This window comes from Bacillus rossius, chromosome 8, assembly GCF_032445375.1.
Source record: "Bacillus rossius redtenbacheri isolate Brsri chromosome 8, Brsri_v3, whole genome shotgun sequence".
In the NCBI taxonomy this organism is placed as follows: Eukaryota; Metazoa; Arthropoda; class Insecta; order Phasmatodea; family Bacillidae; genus Bacillus; species Bacillus rossius.
Window position 1 is genome coordinate 36,509,482 of NC_086336.1, and position 15,028 is coordinate 36,524,509.

At 38.4% G+C, this 15,028-nt stretch overlaps 2 protein-coding genes across 2 annotated transcripts in view; one reads left to right on the forward strand and one right to left on the reverse strand.

The window, feature by feature from the left end:
* Window positions 1–6,514, reverse strand: part of LOC134534735 (dynein axonemal heavy chain 10) — a 426,663-nt gene extending 420,149 nt beyond the window's left edge. The window contains exon 1 of the mRNA XM_063373236.1: window positions 5,844–6,514. The gene's annotated coding sequence lies outside the window, so the exon portion shown is untranslated. The remainder of the gene's footprint in view (window positions 1–5,843) is intronic.
* LOC134534736 (amyloid-beta-like protein) overlaps window positions 1–15,028 on the forward strand; it is a 409,943-nt gene that overhangs the window by 176,941 nt on the left and 217,974 nt on the right. The window contains exon 3 of the mRNA XM_063373237.1: window positions 10,990–11,122. Coding sequence (XP_063229307.1) covers window positions 10,990–11,122 — 133 coding nt within the window. The remainder of the gene's footprint in view (window positions 1–10,989; window positions 11,123–15,028) is intronic.

The window sequence follows — 15,028 nt, forward strand, 5'->3', positions numbered from 1 at the left end:
ATAATGGTAACGCTGTTTAAAATATTCTTATTTCCGTAAAATACCTCATAAATTGTTCCTTGATTAGTCACGTGACACTGAAAAAAATACACTACGCAGCAATATTTAAATAATTTAGGCTCACGTTTTTATTTTAATTTTAAAGTATATTCACGAGTTTTCAACGTGAAATCCGAGTTAAGCGCAGTGGCAGGTATAAAATTTCGTTTCCAATAGCATTACTGTTGATTGTGGAAAATAAAACAGTTTCCAATCAGGAAGATAATTTATTGGCAGTTCCCTCGACATCTCCTGTTCTGTTTTTTTTTTCTGAGTACATGCCACTGTTGGATGAATGGGAATTTGGCTGAAGCGATTTTTTTTCGTGCAAGCACAAAATAACGCGTTACAGCATTTTTGTGTGGTTACAAATTTATTAATTAAGCTTGTAAAATACAGCATCAATTCTTCCTTCCATAACGGAATATCTTACGGGTTAATTTGGCACATGCCATCGTTTATGTGTGTATATATATAAATATATACATATATAAGGAAAAAATTTAATGATTGCGTGACCCTGCCACTGGATTAGAACTGAAGCCTAACTGCCTGGTTGTAGTTCTGCGTCAGCCGACTACTCATTAACGGCAGCGTTGCTACTGCCATCTGTGTTTTCGCAAGTAACTTGATAGTCAAATTATTATATAAATGAGTGATTTGAGGGGTTTTAGTGTTAATGCTAGTACAATAAATTGATAGGTTTTTTTTTTTTAAATTTGTATAAACCTAAAAAAAATTCAGTCTCTAGCAGTGTTAAGAGGCTTCACAATAATGAGTAATGTGTAGAGACCGGAAGAATTCGCGGATTCATTTCGCGATAGGCTAGAATTCAAATAGTTATACCTCAGTGCTGCCTCTGCTATTGGCTCACAACTCACCTGGACGACTCTGGGCCAATGAGAAAAACTCACGTAAAGCAGCATCAAATCACAGACTGCTAGGTTGGGACGTCTCACAAGACAGCAGCCAATGGGTGGGTGACTTTTGTCTGAGTGTACGTGGAACTATGGAGTTCATGCTGGAGGTAATTGAACCCGCGAATTTTTTCCATTCCCTAGTGATGTGCAATTAACGTATCCGCAGCCACAAAGCCTTGTCACACCCACTTGTGCTCGATGTCGCCGTAGGATTGCGAGTGGAACAAACATGGCGCCAAATAGCGATGCAGTCACCTCTCTTCCTGGTCGTTATACCTTCCGTGACGCTCTGAACCTGACGCTTTTGTTTTGTTACGTTATGATGCCGTCATTGCCTCGAGTTACCGGCTGTTAAACATTAACACTTCAAAAATAAACCTGATTCATCACACAAGAAAAAAAAAATTCTGTTCTTTAACAAAATATATCTTTGGAAACCAGTTGCCAAGAAATAGTTTGTAATACTATGAAAAAAAAATTGTAACTTTGTACAACACATGGCTATGGTTATTTTTGCATATATGAAATACATTTTCTCGATAATAATGTTTATTCATTACGAAAATTGGTGCATAATTGTATATTTTAATCGTTGTTGTATTCAAGCATAATTTTTTTTAAACCACGTTTAAGATAATCGAATATTAAATCATTTTTCTTTATTTTTTTTTGTGCTTAGGGGCCTATTAATGTGCGCATTTAAGACTAGAGTGCTATTCAGAGAACGGGTTACTAATGACTTTTAGATATTGGAGAAACTAGGTCAACACAAAGCATAAAGTTCGGGTAAGAATCCGAATCCAGTAATACTGCGATAACTATTTTGAATTGATGCATTTGTTTTCATGTAAATTTACATATTTGCAGTGCAGAACGTGCCAGTTGTGAACTCCGTATCAACACGCGCGAAGCGAGCGAAGACAGAAACTCTCTGCGCTGCGACCTACGTTGGAGAGACGTTACCTGTGACGCTAGGCCGGGGCAGAGCCTTTCTATGAGTGAGTGCCTCCCGCGCCGTTCCATCCGTCTTGCGTGCGCGCACAAGTATGCACGTAATAAAGTCTCGCGCCCGGCATTAACGAATTCCTCCGTAAATTTTGCCCCTTATATTTCCCACAAACTTTAATAACGCGGAGGTCGTATTTCCCGCGAAGTTACATCTGCAATAGAGAAGAAAAAAAAATGATAAAAATGCTCGTTATTTTACCTATGCCTGTTAATTTATCTTTTGTTGTTTTTAATACTGCGGGGCTACGCATCACGCCTGTGAAGTCTGGTAGCGAGCGAGGTTGGCGCACAGAGTTAAAACATTTAGCTGAAAGGACCCGGTTTTCAATTTCGTTCTAGTCGTCAAACAGTTTTTTTGTTTTACATTTAAAACAATTATTTGGACATACGCCATTGCGGTTTTCCACTGTTTGTCATGGGAAAAAAAATTTCAAGAATGCAAAAATACGTTGCAACTGTTTTGTCATAGGAAGCACTGTGTTCGTATGTGCTGTCGTGGTTGTGTTGTCCATAATGCCTGTTAAGTTTCATCGTTGAGTCCATCTGTTCGCTGTGTTTTCCAAGGTTTCTTATTTTTATTACGCCTATACTTTTGTATACTTCCGATTAATTTATTATATTGTATACCGGTCATCTGTTTCAGCCAAGTACTGATCCACTGTTATCAGTCTGACAGCATTTTAACTAAGCAAAAAAAATTAAATATAACATAAAAATAATTAACTTCAAAAATAAACAAAATGACAATCTACCAAATAAAAATGAAAATACAACATAGAATTAAGTATTGGAAGAGAAGAAAATAAAGAATAATATATATCAACTATTAAAATTAAAGATCCAAAATATTCCCAATAATTAAGCAGTCGTTGTGCTATAGGCGCCTCTTGGAATTGGATCAACGCGAACTGAATTCCAGCGCTCGGTAATAGAATTAAGTATTGGAAGAGAAGAAAATAAAGAATAATATATATCAACTATTAAAATTAAAGATCCAAAATATTCCCAATAATTAAGCAGTCGTTGTGCTGTAGGCGCCTCTTGGAATTGGATCAACGCGAACTGAATTCCAGCGCTCGGTAGTATCAAACCAGCCTTTGAGCTGATAGTCAGACATTCATATCAGGCAGGCTGTACGTGGTGTCACCATACTCAGTAACGCCTTGTCATTTTTTTTTTAGTGTTTATCCAAGCCTTTGGATTAGCGCGAAGTTTTATCCGCGCTAGAGCTGTTTTCGAACAGTTGTGATCGCTTTGGGTTAGGTACAGTGTATTTTTCGTTAAAGAGTCGGATTGATTTTTAATGCGGAGGAAATCCCTTTTTGTGTGAACATTTATTTTAATATGGGGGTGAGGGTTGTGACACTCAGTTTATTTTACCCGGATATGGCAAACGTTTACTTTATTTTACATTCACGTTAACGAGGTAAATAAACTTAATTGGTAATTTAGGTAGATTCGTTGCAAAAGCAGGAATATGATTTTATGGGATCTTTACTATGAGTAAACATAATATGCTAAAAATGATTTTTTTGCATTGTATATGTATTACTATTTATTCTGTATACGCTGACATTTAAGTTGTATAACAATACTAAAGCATCAATATTACTTCCAAGAACCTTTACCATACCCCCAGATTTACTAGTATAAGTATATGTGAAACCTCTTGTTATCTAAGTACACTAAACTGTAATTTTTTTTTGTAAATGGAACATAAATATTCATGTAAAATTACAGATATTTGAACATTTACATGAAAACAACCGTATCACTACAAAAAAGTGTTCGCAGTAATACTGGGTTCGGATTCTCACCCGGGCATTTATGATTTGTTTTGTCCCTATACCTCGAGTAGTTAAAGTTATTTGTTAAACGTTCCCTGAGTAACTTTCCAGTATCAACTGCGCACATCAGGAAGCATAATAAAACAAAATAAAGTCCAATCATCAAATATTATTTTCTATGGTTTAAAAATAATTATGCTTGACTGAAACATTTGTTCAGATATAAAATTATGCGCTTATTTTATTAGAAATACTCAGTATCATCTATAAATATTAATATATGCAGAAATAACAATAGCCATGTGTTAAAAAAGTTACTGTCTCTTTATTGTGGTTTTACTTTTTCTTTGCAACTGGTTTCCAAAGGAATCTTTTGTAAAAGTATAGAACATTTTAGTTGTGTACAAACAAATGTTTTTATCATGACTATACATTAACGGTAGGTAAGTGCCTAGAGTTTCCACGTGAAGATGTTTTGTGATGATTTATTTTAACAGGAATTCGCTTCACATCACCGCATGGTTGGGCTCTGTCACTGGATATCTCAGAATTCTGAATTATCCTTTGGAAAACCGGCAGGTGTTGAGCGTTTACAAACACACCTCCTCCCCCTCCCCAACATTTTATTTCCCAACTCACCTTTGTTATATTGAACCAGAATTAAATTCCTTAACTTCCCCCCCCCCCCTCCCGGCCCTGGAAAACATGAATTAATGAAACAAGCGCGGTCGTGGCAGAATTTCGCGTTGGCAGCTCGAACAAGAAAATTGCTTTTTGACGTGACAACGTCTAATAAATCGATGAACGCCGGCTGCACGCACGAAAAAGTGTCCCTTTACGCACATTGTTTCGTTACGCTGTGTCCCGTTACGCTCATTGTTCCTTTACACTGTGTCCCGTTACGCTGTCGGCGAGTGCAGTAATAATAGGTTATGTTACAATTGACTAAAAAATTATGGTGATTCACATAATTGATGATAGATATTTGATTACAGTTTATTTATATGAAAACTTGTTCATAATTATATTTAAACTTTATAGCTAAGCTCCAGTTTTTAAAATTAATTACAAGTCATCTACATGTGAACTGTTTCGTCGACTGTTTATAAAGTGAAGTGAAAAGTTAATGTGGTTTTCATTGCTTATTACAACAATTTCGGCAATAAAGGTTAATTACCATAATTATTCTTGCATTTTAAAAATCTGATTACTAGTATAATTTCAAGTATTTATTATTTTATTATTAAATTAAAAATGATTCAATTTTATTCATAAAAGTATGCAATCATTTCATCAATGTTTTGTTATGACGTCACGTTAAACTATCGTCCGTAAACCGACTTTACAGACAACCAATTTTTTTCGCGATAAATACCTACTCCTAGGAATGGAGCTTTGACGGAATGTATGGGTGGAGGAAACGGAACTCTCCAAGAAAATCCACGGGCTCTAAGCAACGTTTCCCATGTTTCCAGATTGAAGAAAATCCAGGTTCGAACCCGCCGTGAATCAAACCCGCTTCGCCCAGGTAGGAGGAGAGGGAGGGATCTGACCACTTTATTTATGTGCTTTGTTTTCTTGGTAATTTTTTTCTTCATTACCAACAAGGCAAACACCCCCTTTTAATGACGTGGTTTTCTTAGGTAACATATAAGTGACATATTCAATGGCGTTTTTATGAGACGCTGTTGTTGAGAAGTTAGAACTTTCGCTTCCCATCACCACGGCGATTCGTCTTCGATTTCCGGCGGGGAATCGCAAGTGGGAAACGTGGTGGACGTTGCCGTGGCCCGCGTGTTTCTCGGGGTGCTCCTGTTTCCCCCCAAAAATTCATTCCGTCTCATCTCATACCTTGCGCACTCTCCAGGCTGGCCGGAACGACAGGTCTGTCCCTCCTGGAAGGGCAGCCGGCTCCTGTGAGCGTCAGCCCCGTTACATCCATGCAGACCCTGCCTCAGGCGTGACACTACGTGTCCATTTTATTCATTTTTTTTTTAAATTTTTCAATGACAATTAAAAATGTACATCCATGACTTACCCTGGGACTCGAACCCACCGAGATCCGGCTGTGGTACGGAGGTGGGCTCACCTGGTTGCCCACTGGCTGACGTGACGTGGCAGCCACTGGAACGAGGCTCTGCATTCGACCACGCGCTATGCGTCAAACTGTTGCCATGCCGCTCAGTACTGTAGGGCCGCGACGTCTTGGCGTGTCGTTTTGCGGGGAAGCGGGGAAGAGTAAATGAGAGGGGAAGCAGCTGCGCGCGCACATCAGCCGCTATGCGGTTCATAGCAAAAACATCAGGTGCCACGCTCTCAGTCTGAAGTGAACAATGGAGCCCGACGCAGGATGTTCAAGATACAATAAAGTAATACATAGTGGGGAGAGGGAAATTATAAGTAGTGTAATCCAGTGTTGTGATGAAGAAGCTGCCAACAAATGTCTGCTAGTACCTCTAACAAATGTAACCGAAAGAGCTGCGCGATACACAGGTATAAGCCAAAGATCAGTTTCGCGCATCCGAAAACACAACAGAGAGACGCCAAATAAAAAACAAACAACAACATTATAAGTTTTTCAACGCATTCCCCGTAATTTCACCCGCGGTTTGTTTGTTTTGCATTTGGCAATTTTCCAAACTTTCTGCACCGCTTGTTAGAATATTTTTTATCTACAAGTGTAGCCGATATTGCTACACATTATATTGCATTATATTACATGATATTATATTACATTATATACATTATATATTGCATTATATATTTTATGATATATATGATTTTATTATATATATTAATGTATATTATATTAATACATTATTTATTTACAATTTATATGTTTATATTTACATATATATATATATATATATATATATATATATATATCACTCCTTTATTTGACCGTTAAACAGCCTCTCATGTTTAATTATTCATTTCAAGCCAAAAAAAAAAAAAACTGGGAAACGTTTGTTGTCAGTTGATGACTTTGATAGACGAGTGATCAGAGACACTAGCCACGAATTTTATGCAGTAAAAAAACGACAAAAAAGGAAACTACTGCCAGTTTTGAAAGAAAAAATCGGATGGAGTTAGGGAAAGACATCGCTGCGTAAAATACTCAAAGAAATGGGTTTTGTGTGGAAAAGAAGCCAAAATAAGCGAATTCTTCTTCTCGAAAGATCTGACGTTGCTTGGCGATCACAGTACCTGACTCAGATGAAACAGTGCAGGGAGGCTGGGAAGAAGATATTTGACATGGATGAATCCTGGGTTGACACTAATTTAACCTTTCAGAAATGTTGGCAAAAGAAAGGTGACGTTGAAGGTGTAGGTAATGGCAACAGCAAATGCAGCGCACAGACTGATAGTTAGTTGTAAGCGCTGGTTCTACGCAAGGCTTCCTTCCCGGAGCCTCTCTTGTTTATAAAGCAAGCACAACAGGGAACTATAAAATACGCGAGGATGGTTTGTTATAAATATGGTTTTCGGCCCCCTCTAAATGACTAAAATGGTTCTTTCAGAGTGCTGTTATGGAAAAAATACCAACCCGTGTGCATAAAAGTGGTAAGGTTCTTGAAGTGCGTGAAAGTGTCATGTCGATCGTCTTCACATTTCAGCCAAACCAAATGGAAAAGTAAGCATCAGCGAGGGAGTTACATGCAAGTCTTAATTAATTGTGTTTCCTACAGCAACCCACAGTTACAAATTTAGTTCTTAACTTTAAAGAATTGTATAGCTATGTTTAACTATGTTTAACTAAGCTGCCCAGTAGAGCAAATGGTGCACTACCTTTAAATAATAAATTACCGTAAAGCATTATCGCATCTTTGTATCATTAAGATCTGCGCTGTGTTGCACCGTACGTGAGATTGTTCTCGACCAATGTTTTCGGAACGGCATGAAGACTTCCAGGCCGTTGTTATCTGCAGAGCAGACAAGGCGGGACGTGTCGATTACAAGGTCGCTGAGCTCTAGGGAGTCGACCCGCCAAGACGTCGCGGCCCTACTATACCTCGTTTTAATTTTCTTCTGGCGCGTTCTGAAAGAGGGTGTACATTCGCGGGCGAGCTCAAAACGGCTTGCAAAACCTCCCCGGCTGCCAAGCTTTTGAGAACACGACTTTCCTAACACCTTATAGCCTTTTCAGCGTTCTCTCGCCTTGTGCTTTCCTTGCCGTTAATATAAATAGTCTGGAGGCATTGTTTGGTTTTGAAATTGAGTTAATTTTCTATCAGCAAATCCAGGTAATTAGGCGGAAGATTACTTTGGTGCAGATGGGGTGGAGAATAAAAAAATGTTTGTGGAGCAGTTCACGAATAATAACACAGAAAATAAGTCTTGACGAGTAAACGCGCCATATGAATTTTGCGTGAGCGTAAACCACCGGCACAGAACAGATAACGTCACAGAAGTGAAAAGGCTTGTCGGATACTCAGATGTGGGTATGGTCCTCTTCCTATCGTTTATTTCGGCTGAGTGGGACTGCGGTTATTTGCCTTGCGTCTGGTCTGACTCTGCAGAAGATCTCGCATTGGTTTGGGTTTGCTGTATGACCAGTTTGTCGCCGACAACTGACTGGAAAATTGTAATTGGCAGGTATTTTTCGCGGAAAAAAAATATTTGAACTGCCCATTAGATTTTCGTATGGTATGCCCGCGCTAGCGATTTTTCCCTTGTAATTAGCGGCCGTCTGCAAGAGAAGCCATTTGCCTTATTTTACAGGGCGCGTTTGCTTTCGCACTGTATTATTGTGATTGGCGTGTTGACAGTATACATGTACCTGAAAGAAACTTGACCAACCACAAAACACAGATTATGCTATAGTATTGATGCGTAACATCTTAGCTCTCGGTATACGGCATTTGGTGGGAGTAAGTAATTTCGTAAATGCGACGGAAGTAAAGGAACGGAAATGTGTAACAACCACGCTGCTGCCATCTGCCAAATTTGACAAAGATAAATGGAAAGTTTATAGTATCAATTGTTCAATGAATTTTAACAAGAGGGACAGTAATTTAATAAAATTCCTTGTCGAAAATCAGGTCCAAAGCCGAGGCTTAGTATTTTTCAAGTCTTTTTCGCTTTTATCGGGGCCTCTCATTTTACGAAGAATTTCGCTCTACAATTCGAATGATTCGATGGTCGACGTAGCTGCTGCGGAAGCGAAAATAGCGGTGAGAGCGGAAACTACATGTGATTCGCGTCCAGAATTGTAGTTTAAAACACAATTTGCGTATATTTTTATCACGCTCGGCATTATTTCAAAGAATTCCACGTTAAATTTCTTATTCGAGTTTCGTATTATAAGTGTTATTTGTAACATAAAAACACTCCGAGTTTACATAGTTCTAAAAGAAATGCTCACATTTGTTTATTTTAACTCTTAGCTAGTATTTAAATCTCTTCGCGAAAAATACATGCTCCTACAAATTGTGTCTCGCCGTATTGCCGGCCAGCTCAGCTGTCTCGTTGGCAGGGAGGTGGTTATTTCGTAAAGCATAGCGAGTGACAAGGGTAACCTGGAGGAGACAGGGGATTTTCAGCAACAGGGTAAATTTACGGTTATCTTAGTTAATTTACTAAGTTAAAATTACTTTCAACATTAATCCTCAAGAATAATCTTGGTGTATTAACATAACATAAAAAATTGTTATGGCTACAGAAAAATACTCTGTTTTCTTCCACGTGTGATTTTCTCTTGTTTACAAAAAAAAACTCGGAATTCTGAATCTGCCGTAGTTTCCACCTAGCTTATTTTACCTAAAATTATAAATAACTCTATGGTTATTTTCGTTGAAAAGTCCGCAAACATGCTGTAATTTTTAATAGTGTGCTCTATATAAAGATTTCGTTTTCATTATGTATCAACGTGCCAATGTAGGTATTGGATTTTAAGACGATGTCATAGTTGCTTGCTGCAGATCCATTTTGCAGTTCGAGTCAGAGCGTGTATGAGCATCAAACCTAACGTGCAGGGAATAGTGCAGCGTTATTTGATCTGCAGTATAGCTGAACGAACCTCACGGTTACAGTTTTTCACGTGCCTTTTCAAATGGCAAATACGTGCGAACCACAGACAGCACTTTTCACAGAAAAATGATGTATGGGGGTATGTTTGAGCATTCTCTTTTTTTCATGTCTTCGCGCAACTTAAGCTAGTTGTAGCGTCTACAATGATGTGTACTTGATGTTGACGTAAACGTGTCTCTACTCTTTGCACTCGGTGATGCATCATCGCGAGTAGGTATTCTGCAGCCAATATCTGTCACTTTGTAGTTGAAACACTCTGTTTTCAGGTTGTAACATGTTTTACCATATTATTGTTTCTGCTAGTGACAGTTCTTGCGGATAAACTTCGTGTAAGGTTTATTAATTCGCGCATTCTCTCTTCTCTTGTTGCCAGGTGTTACCGTTGTTGGAGAACATATTTTCGATCATAATTTTTCGCGTCATTATTTTTTTTTGTTTTATTGCAATATCTACAGAGGTGTTGGCACGATTCACAAAAAAAAAAAAAAAACATTTCTGTACTTTTACACAAGATTCCTTTAGAAACCAGTCGCCAAGAAATAGTTTGTAATACTACAATAAAGATATTGGAACTTTGTATAACACATAACTATGGTTATTTTTGGGTGTATGAAATACATTTTTCAAGATAATGCTGAGTATTTATTATGATAATTGGCGCTTAATTTTATATTTTGATTTTGGTTTCACTAAAGCATAATTTATTCGAACCATGGAAAACCTAAAATTTTTAATTAATTTGATTTCATTTTGTTGTATCATGCTTATTTATGTGCGCAGTTAATACTGGAAAACTGTCCAGGGAACGGTTTACAAATAACTTCAGCTATTTGAGGTACTGGGACAACTCAAAGCATTAAACCACGGGTATGAATCTGAACCCAGTATTACTGCGAACACAATATTTTGTACTGGTACAGTTGCTTTCATGTAAATGTACAAATGTACACATATACGTAATTTTACATTAATTTTCCTTTTCCATTTATAAAAAATAATTAAAGTGTAGGTATATTACATTTTCTGTATAATATTTGTGCCCTCGCGCTCACAAACTAGTAAAACTTTGCCTCTGTCACAGTTTCGAAATTCTTGTTCACACGCCGTGGTGGGTGAAGTTAAGTTTCAAGGCCAATGCGAAAACAGTCGTGTTTTCTTGCTTGGGTCGTACGGATGGCAAGGCTATTTTTCCTCTTGCTCCGCAGGTGTACCCGAAACGAGACATCACCAACATCGTGGAGTCCAGCCACTACCAGAAGGTGTCCAACTGGTGCAAGCTGGGGCACAAGAAGTGCAAGGGCTCCCACTACGAGTGGGTCAAGCCTTACCGCTGTCTGGGTGAGTAGTCCTCCTACCTACATTGTGAAAGAGATGTTTGTGATTACACAAAGAAATTCTTAGAAAATTAAAGTACAAAAAAAAATCTTGTAAACCTACAAATATAACAGTGTAAATTAACAATTAATTCCTGTGGAATATATATATATATATATACACACACATATAACTAATGTTTATATGAAGAAACACACATATTGGAGTATCCGAACTTAAAATGAACTTTGAGTCGCAGCATATGTTTTGTAAGCCCCACACAAATGCATTAATAGAAAAGCACAGAAATCTACTTTATTCACCAGATATTAATATTTTGAAAGAAAAAAAACTTATTGAAACTTTTTCCCTCTATTTGAAACGATTTATATGTAATCATGAAAAAGCACTGAAAATGTTCACCTGGGTCTCCAAATGTCGTTTACCACAAGTAGTGACCAGTACGTGCAGAAGGATGAATTTCGCCCCAAGATAGACGAATGTCCCACACATATTAAAGCCAATATAGTACACTTACTGATAGGGACCGGGCATATTTTCAGTTACCTCTTCGATAGACTCCACAGTTCTCTGTATACTGGGCCAAATAACACTTGTCCATTGACTGACTGGTGAGACGTCTTAACTTGGGAGCCTGTGACTCGAAAATTCTTTAGTTGAGGGTTTCTTATCGGCCAAGAGTATTCCCTGGAAAAATTCGCGTAATCAATGACCTCCAGGATAGACTCCACGATCTTCTGCATACTTGGGCAAACATCACATGTTCATTGGCTACTGACTTGTGAGGCGACTCAACTGGGTAACTTGTGAGTCGACACTTCTTTGAGCGAGGGTCTCTAATTGGTCCAGAGTACTCCATACTAACATTCAACCAATAGCAGAAGCGGCAGAAATGTATAATCATTTGAATTTTAGAATATCACAAAATGAACCCGCGAATATTTCCAGTCCCTACTTATTGATCGCTACCCACGGCCAGTCTTCGAACTGGCTTATTGGCTGCTGGCTCATGACAACTGTTAACTGGGATGCTCGTGATTCGATAACTTCTTTTGTTGAAGGTTTTTTTTTTTTTTCATTTGGCTCAAGAGTCCTTCAGATAAACTTTGACCCAAATACTGAAGCAGCAAAAAGTCAAACGTATTTGGATTTTAGCCTATCGCGGGATGAATCCACGAATTTTTCTGGTCTCTATTAGTAGCATGCTATCTTTAGAGAAGACATTCCGGTTTTTAATTACTTGAATGAGATTCAACCTTTAAATTTCTGTTCGTTCGCAAATGTGTACAATCACGATTACTTCGTGGATTCATTGGGTAGCAAAGGAGACTTGAAGTATACGTATACTTATGCTTAACGTTGATGATTGGACTACAGTGTTTTTGCCACGCCCTTGACGACCCTGAGCCAATCATAAACAAGAATGTGTTACTCAAATCAAGTGTAACTCTTTAAAGGATGTCATCTTATCGAAAAATGACCATTCTGTAAAGGCTTCGAGTCATGCTGACGTGCTGGGATCGTATCCCAACAGAGCTACCTGTATCATTCTAAAATATGGACCAACTATCATATTGCTACACTATTGCAGGATCAATCCTACAAAATCCTTTCAACCCGATTGTCAAGCGGTCATGGTGGAGATTATTTATTTTTATTTATTTGTTTACGGAAACATTCAGCCCTTGGCTGCCTGACAATTGGTATGTGTCAAAATATTTGAACTGTGAATACCTACATAGAGCCAAGACTAATTCACGTATTCCCAGCTGGACTCGAAGTGTCTATACAGATTCAAGCTTATTTAGACTGTTTTATTGGCCGGAAATAATGTGACATCTTTCGGCGGGTTACGGGTGATTGGGTAACCACTTCTTGTCCTTTTGTAATTTACTCAGGGTCGTCAATCATCGACGTGAAACAAATGTTTGTGTTTCCAGTCTACTTCGCTACTCAACAAATCCGCAAAAAAAAAAATCGTACCTCTATGAATACATGCATTATTATATCAAAACCGACACTAAAATATTAATTATTAAGTTAATTAACCTGCAAAATAAATACTAATTTAAACATCAAACAAAAACATCATATACAAAACTTAAAATAACTTTAACATTGCCTGCATTAAACTGTTTTTGCAGTAGGAAGGAGTTATATTTCTAGCTGAACGAAGTGTTTTATTTTTTAAGCTTCGACAGTAGTTAATTCCATTCATTACGTTTCATGTTAAAGAGTGGTGTGAATTGATGATTGAAACTTACCTGAAACGAGTTATATCTAGGGTTGCGACGATGGTGGAAATGAACTAGAGCTGACAAGCTTACTTCGTCGGACATCGTGCAGCTTTTGTTTTAATAATTCAGGAGTGTTTTTGTGTTAGTGAAGCGAGATGACAAGTCTATGAGATCGGAGTTGAAACCATAGCATTAGATGACGGGGGAAATTATGGTAAAGGTGGAAAACATGTCACTGGAGGGATTTCTAAAATCTGTACCGGGAGTTTCGAGCCTAAAAATCACTCTGAAAACAGGCGTTATAGGTATTTTCACTGTTCTGAAAGTGCAGTTTAAAAACGAAATACGGAAACAGAACTACTCATGCGCCCTCAGCGCATTTTGTAATGCTTTTCGCAGTCACCACTCGAGTATCTTGAGCAGTTTTCAAATCGCGGTGTTTCTTCTGAAGTTCTGCACACCGCATGTAAGCGGTTCACGTAAGAGAGTATGTCCCATTTCAGGTCGGTCATTATTTCATTTTTACGTTTAAGTCTGTTAAACTTGTAGACTTTTGCGTAATTACCTTGCCAAGTTGAATTCTTAAAATATTTGTGCAGTATGGATAAGAGCAACCAAATAGAATAAATTACTAAATTTTTTTGGGTTTAAAGTCAATGCTAGTGGCTCCGTGGTATTGTTTAAAATTCTTTCAGGAAAAAAAAATGTTATTTTATTTAGCCTTTTAAAATCATAGAAAATCTGATGAATTAAAAAACCCAGGTAAAATTATTTTTTTTTTCTGAAAGAAACTAATCTATATCACATAGCAGCAAGAACTTACTTTAAATTAAATAAAAATGTTCCAGTTTTATATTCCATTCCATTCTCCTTATCCATACTGCACAGAAACGTTGAAAATGCAACTTTGCAAGCGTATGCAAAAAGTGTGCGAATGATATATGTACACATTCACACACATAGGTACGCAAAATTTTGTGAAAGTTCCGGCACTCATAAAGTCGGCAAGTTTTGACGGCGTGGAGCGCAAAATTGATATAAAACGATGACCCGGAACGGTACACACACACGCGCCCTTTACTTATTGCTCCTTCCTCAGAAGCGAGCTGTGAAACGGATGAAGGGTTTCGCTGGTTCCCCCGTGCCGCGAGATACGCGCGCTCGGGGCTCGAACCCTTTTTTCGCCCGCGGGGGGTGGGGAGCGACCCGTGCCCGCCCTCCCCCGCGGGGCCCCTTGTAATTACACCCCCCTCCAACCTCGTGCTGCCCCTCCAGTCTCTCCAGCCTGAGGACTCCCTGGAGGAGCCTCGCTCTTCCGGACGGTCGAGTTAGTCCCGCTCCGCTGGGCACGCGCTTCCCTCCCTGCTTCTGCCCGCGTGTGTTCCCGACTCCGTTACCAACATGAAAAAAAAAATATTTTTTATTCGTTTGTTTATTCGTCGTCCCCCCCCCCCCCCCATCCGCCCTGTGCCATCCAACAACTTAGGGCCATTCACAGAACGAGACGTGCGAAATAAAACACGTAACACATACCATTAATTACATTATGACACTCAAGATTAACTGTTAACATGAGAATATAAATACATGTGACAACATAACACATTTTAAAAAGTTCCAAAAACACAACTTTGTTGAAATTATACATAACTTCTTTAGGCACGTTATGAAA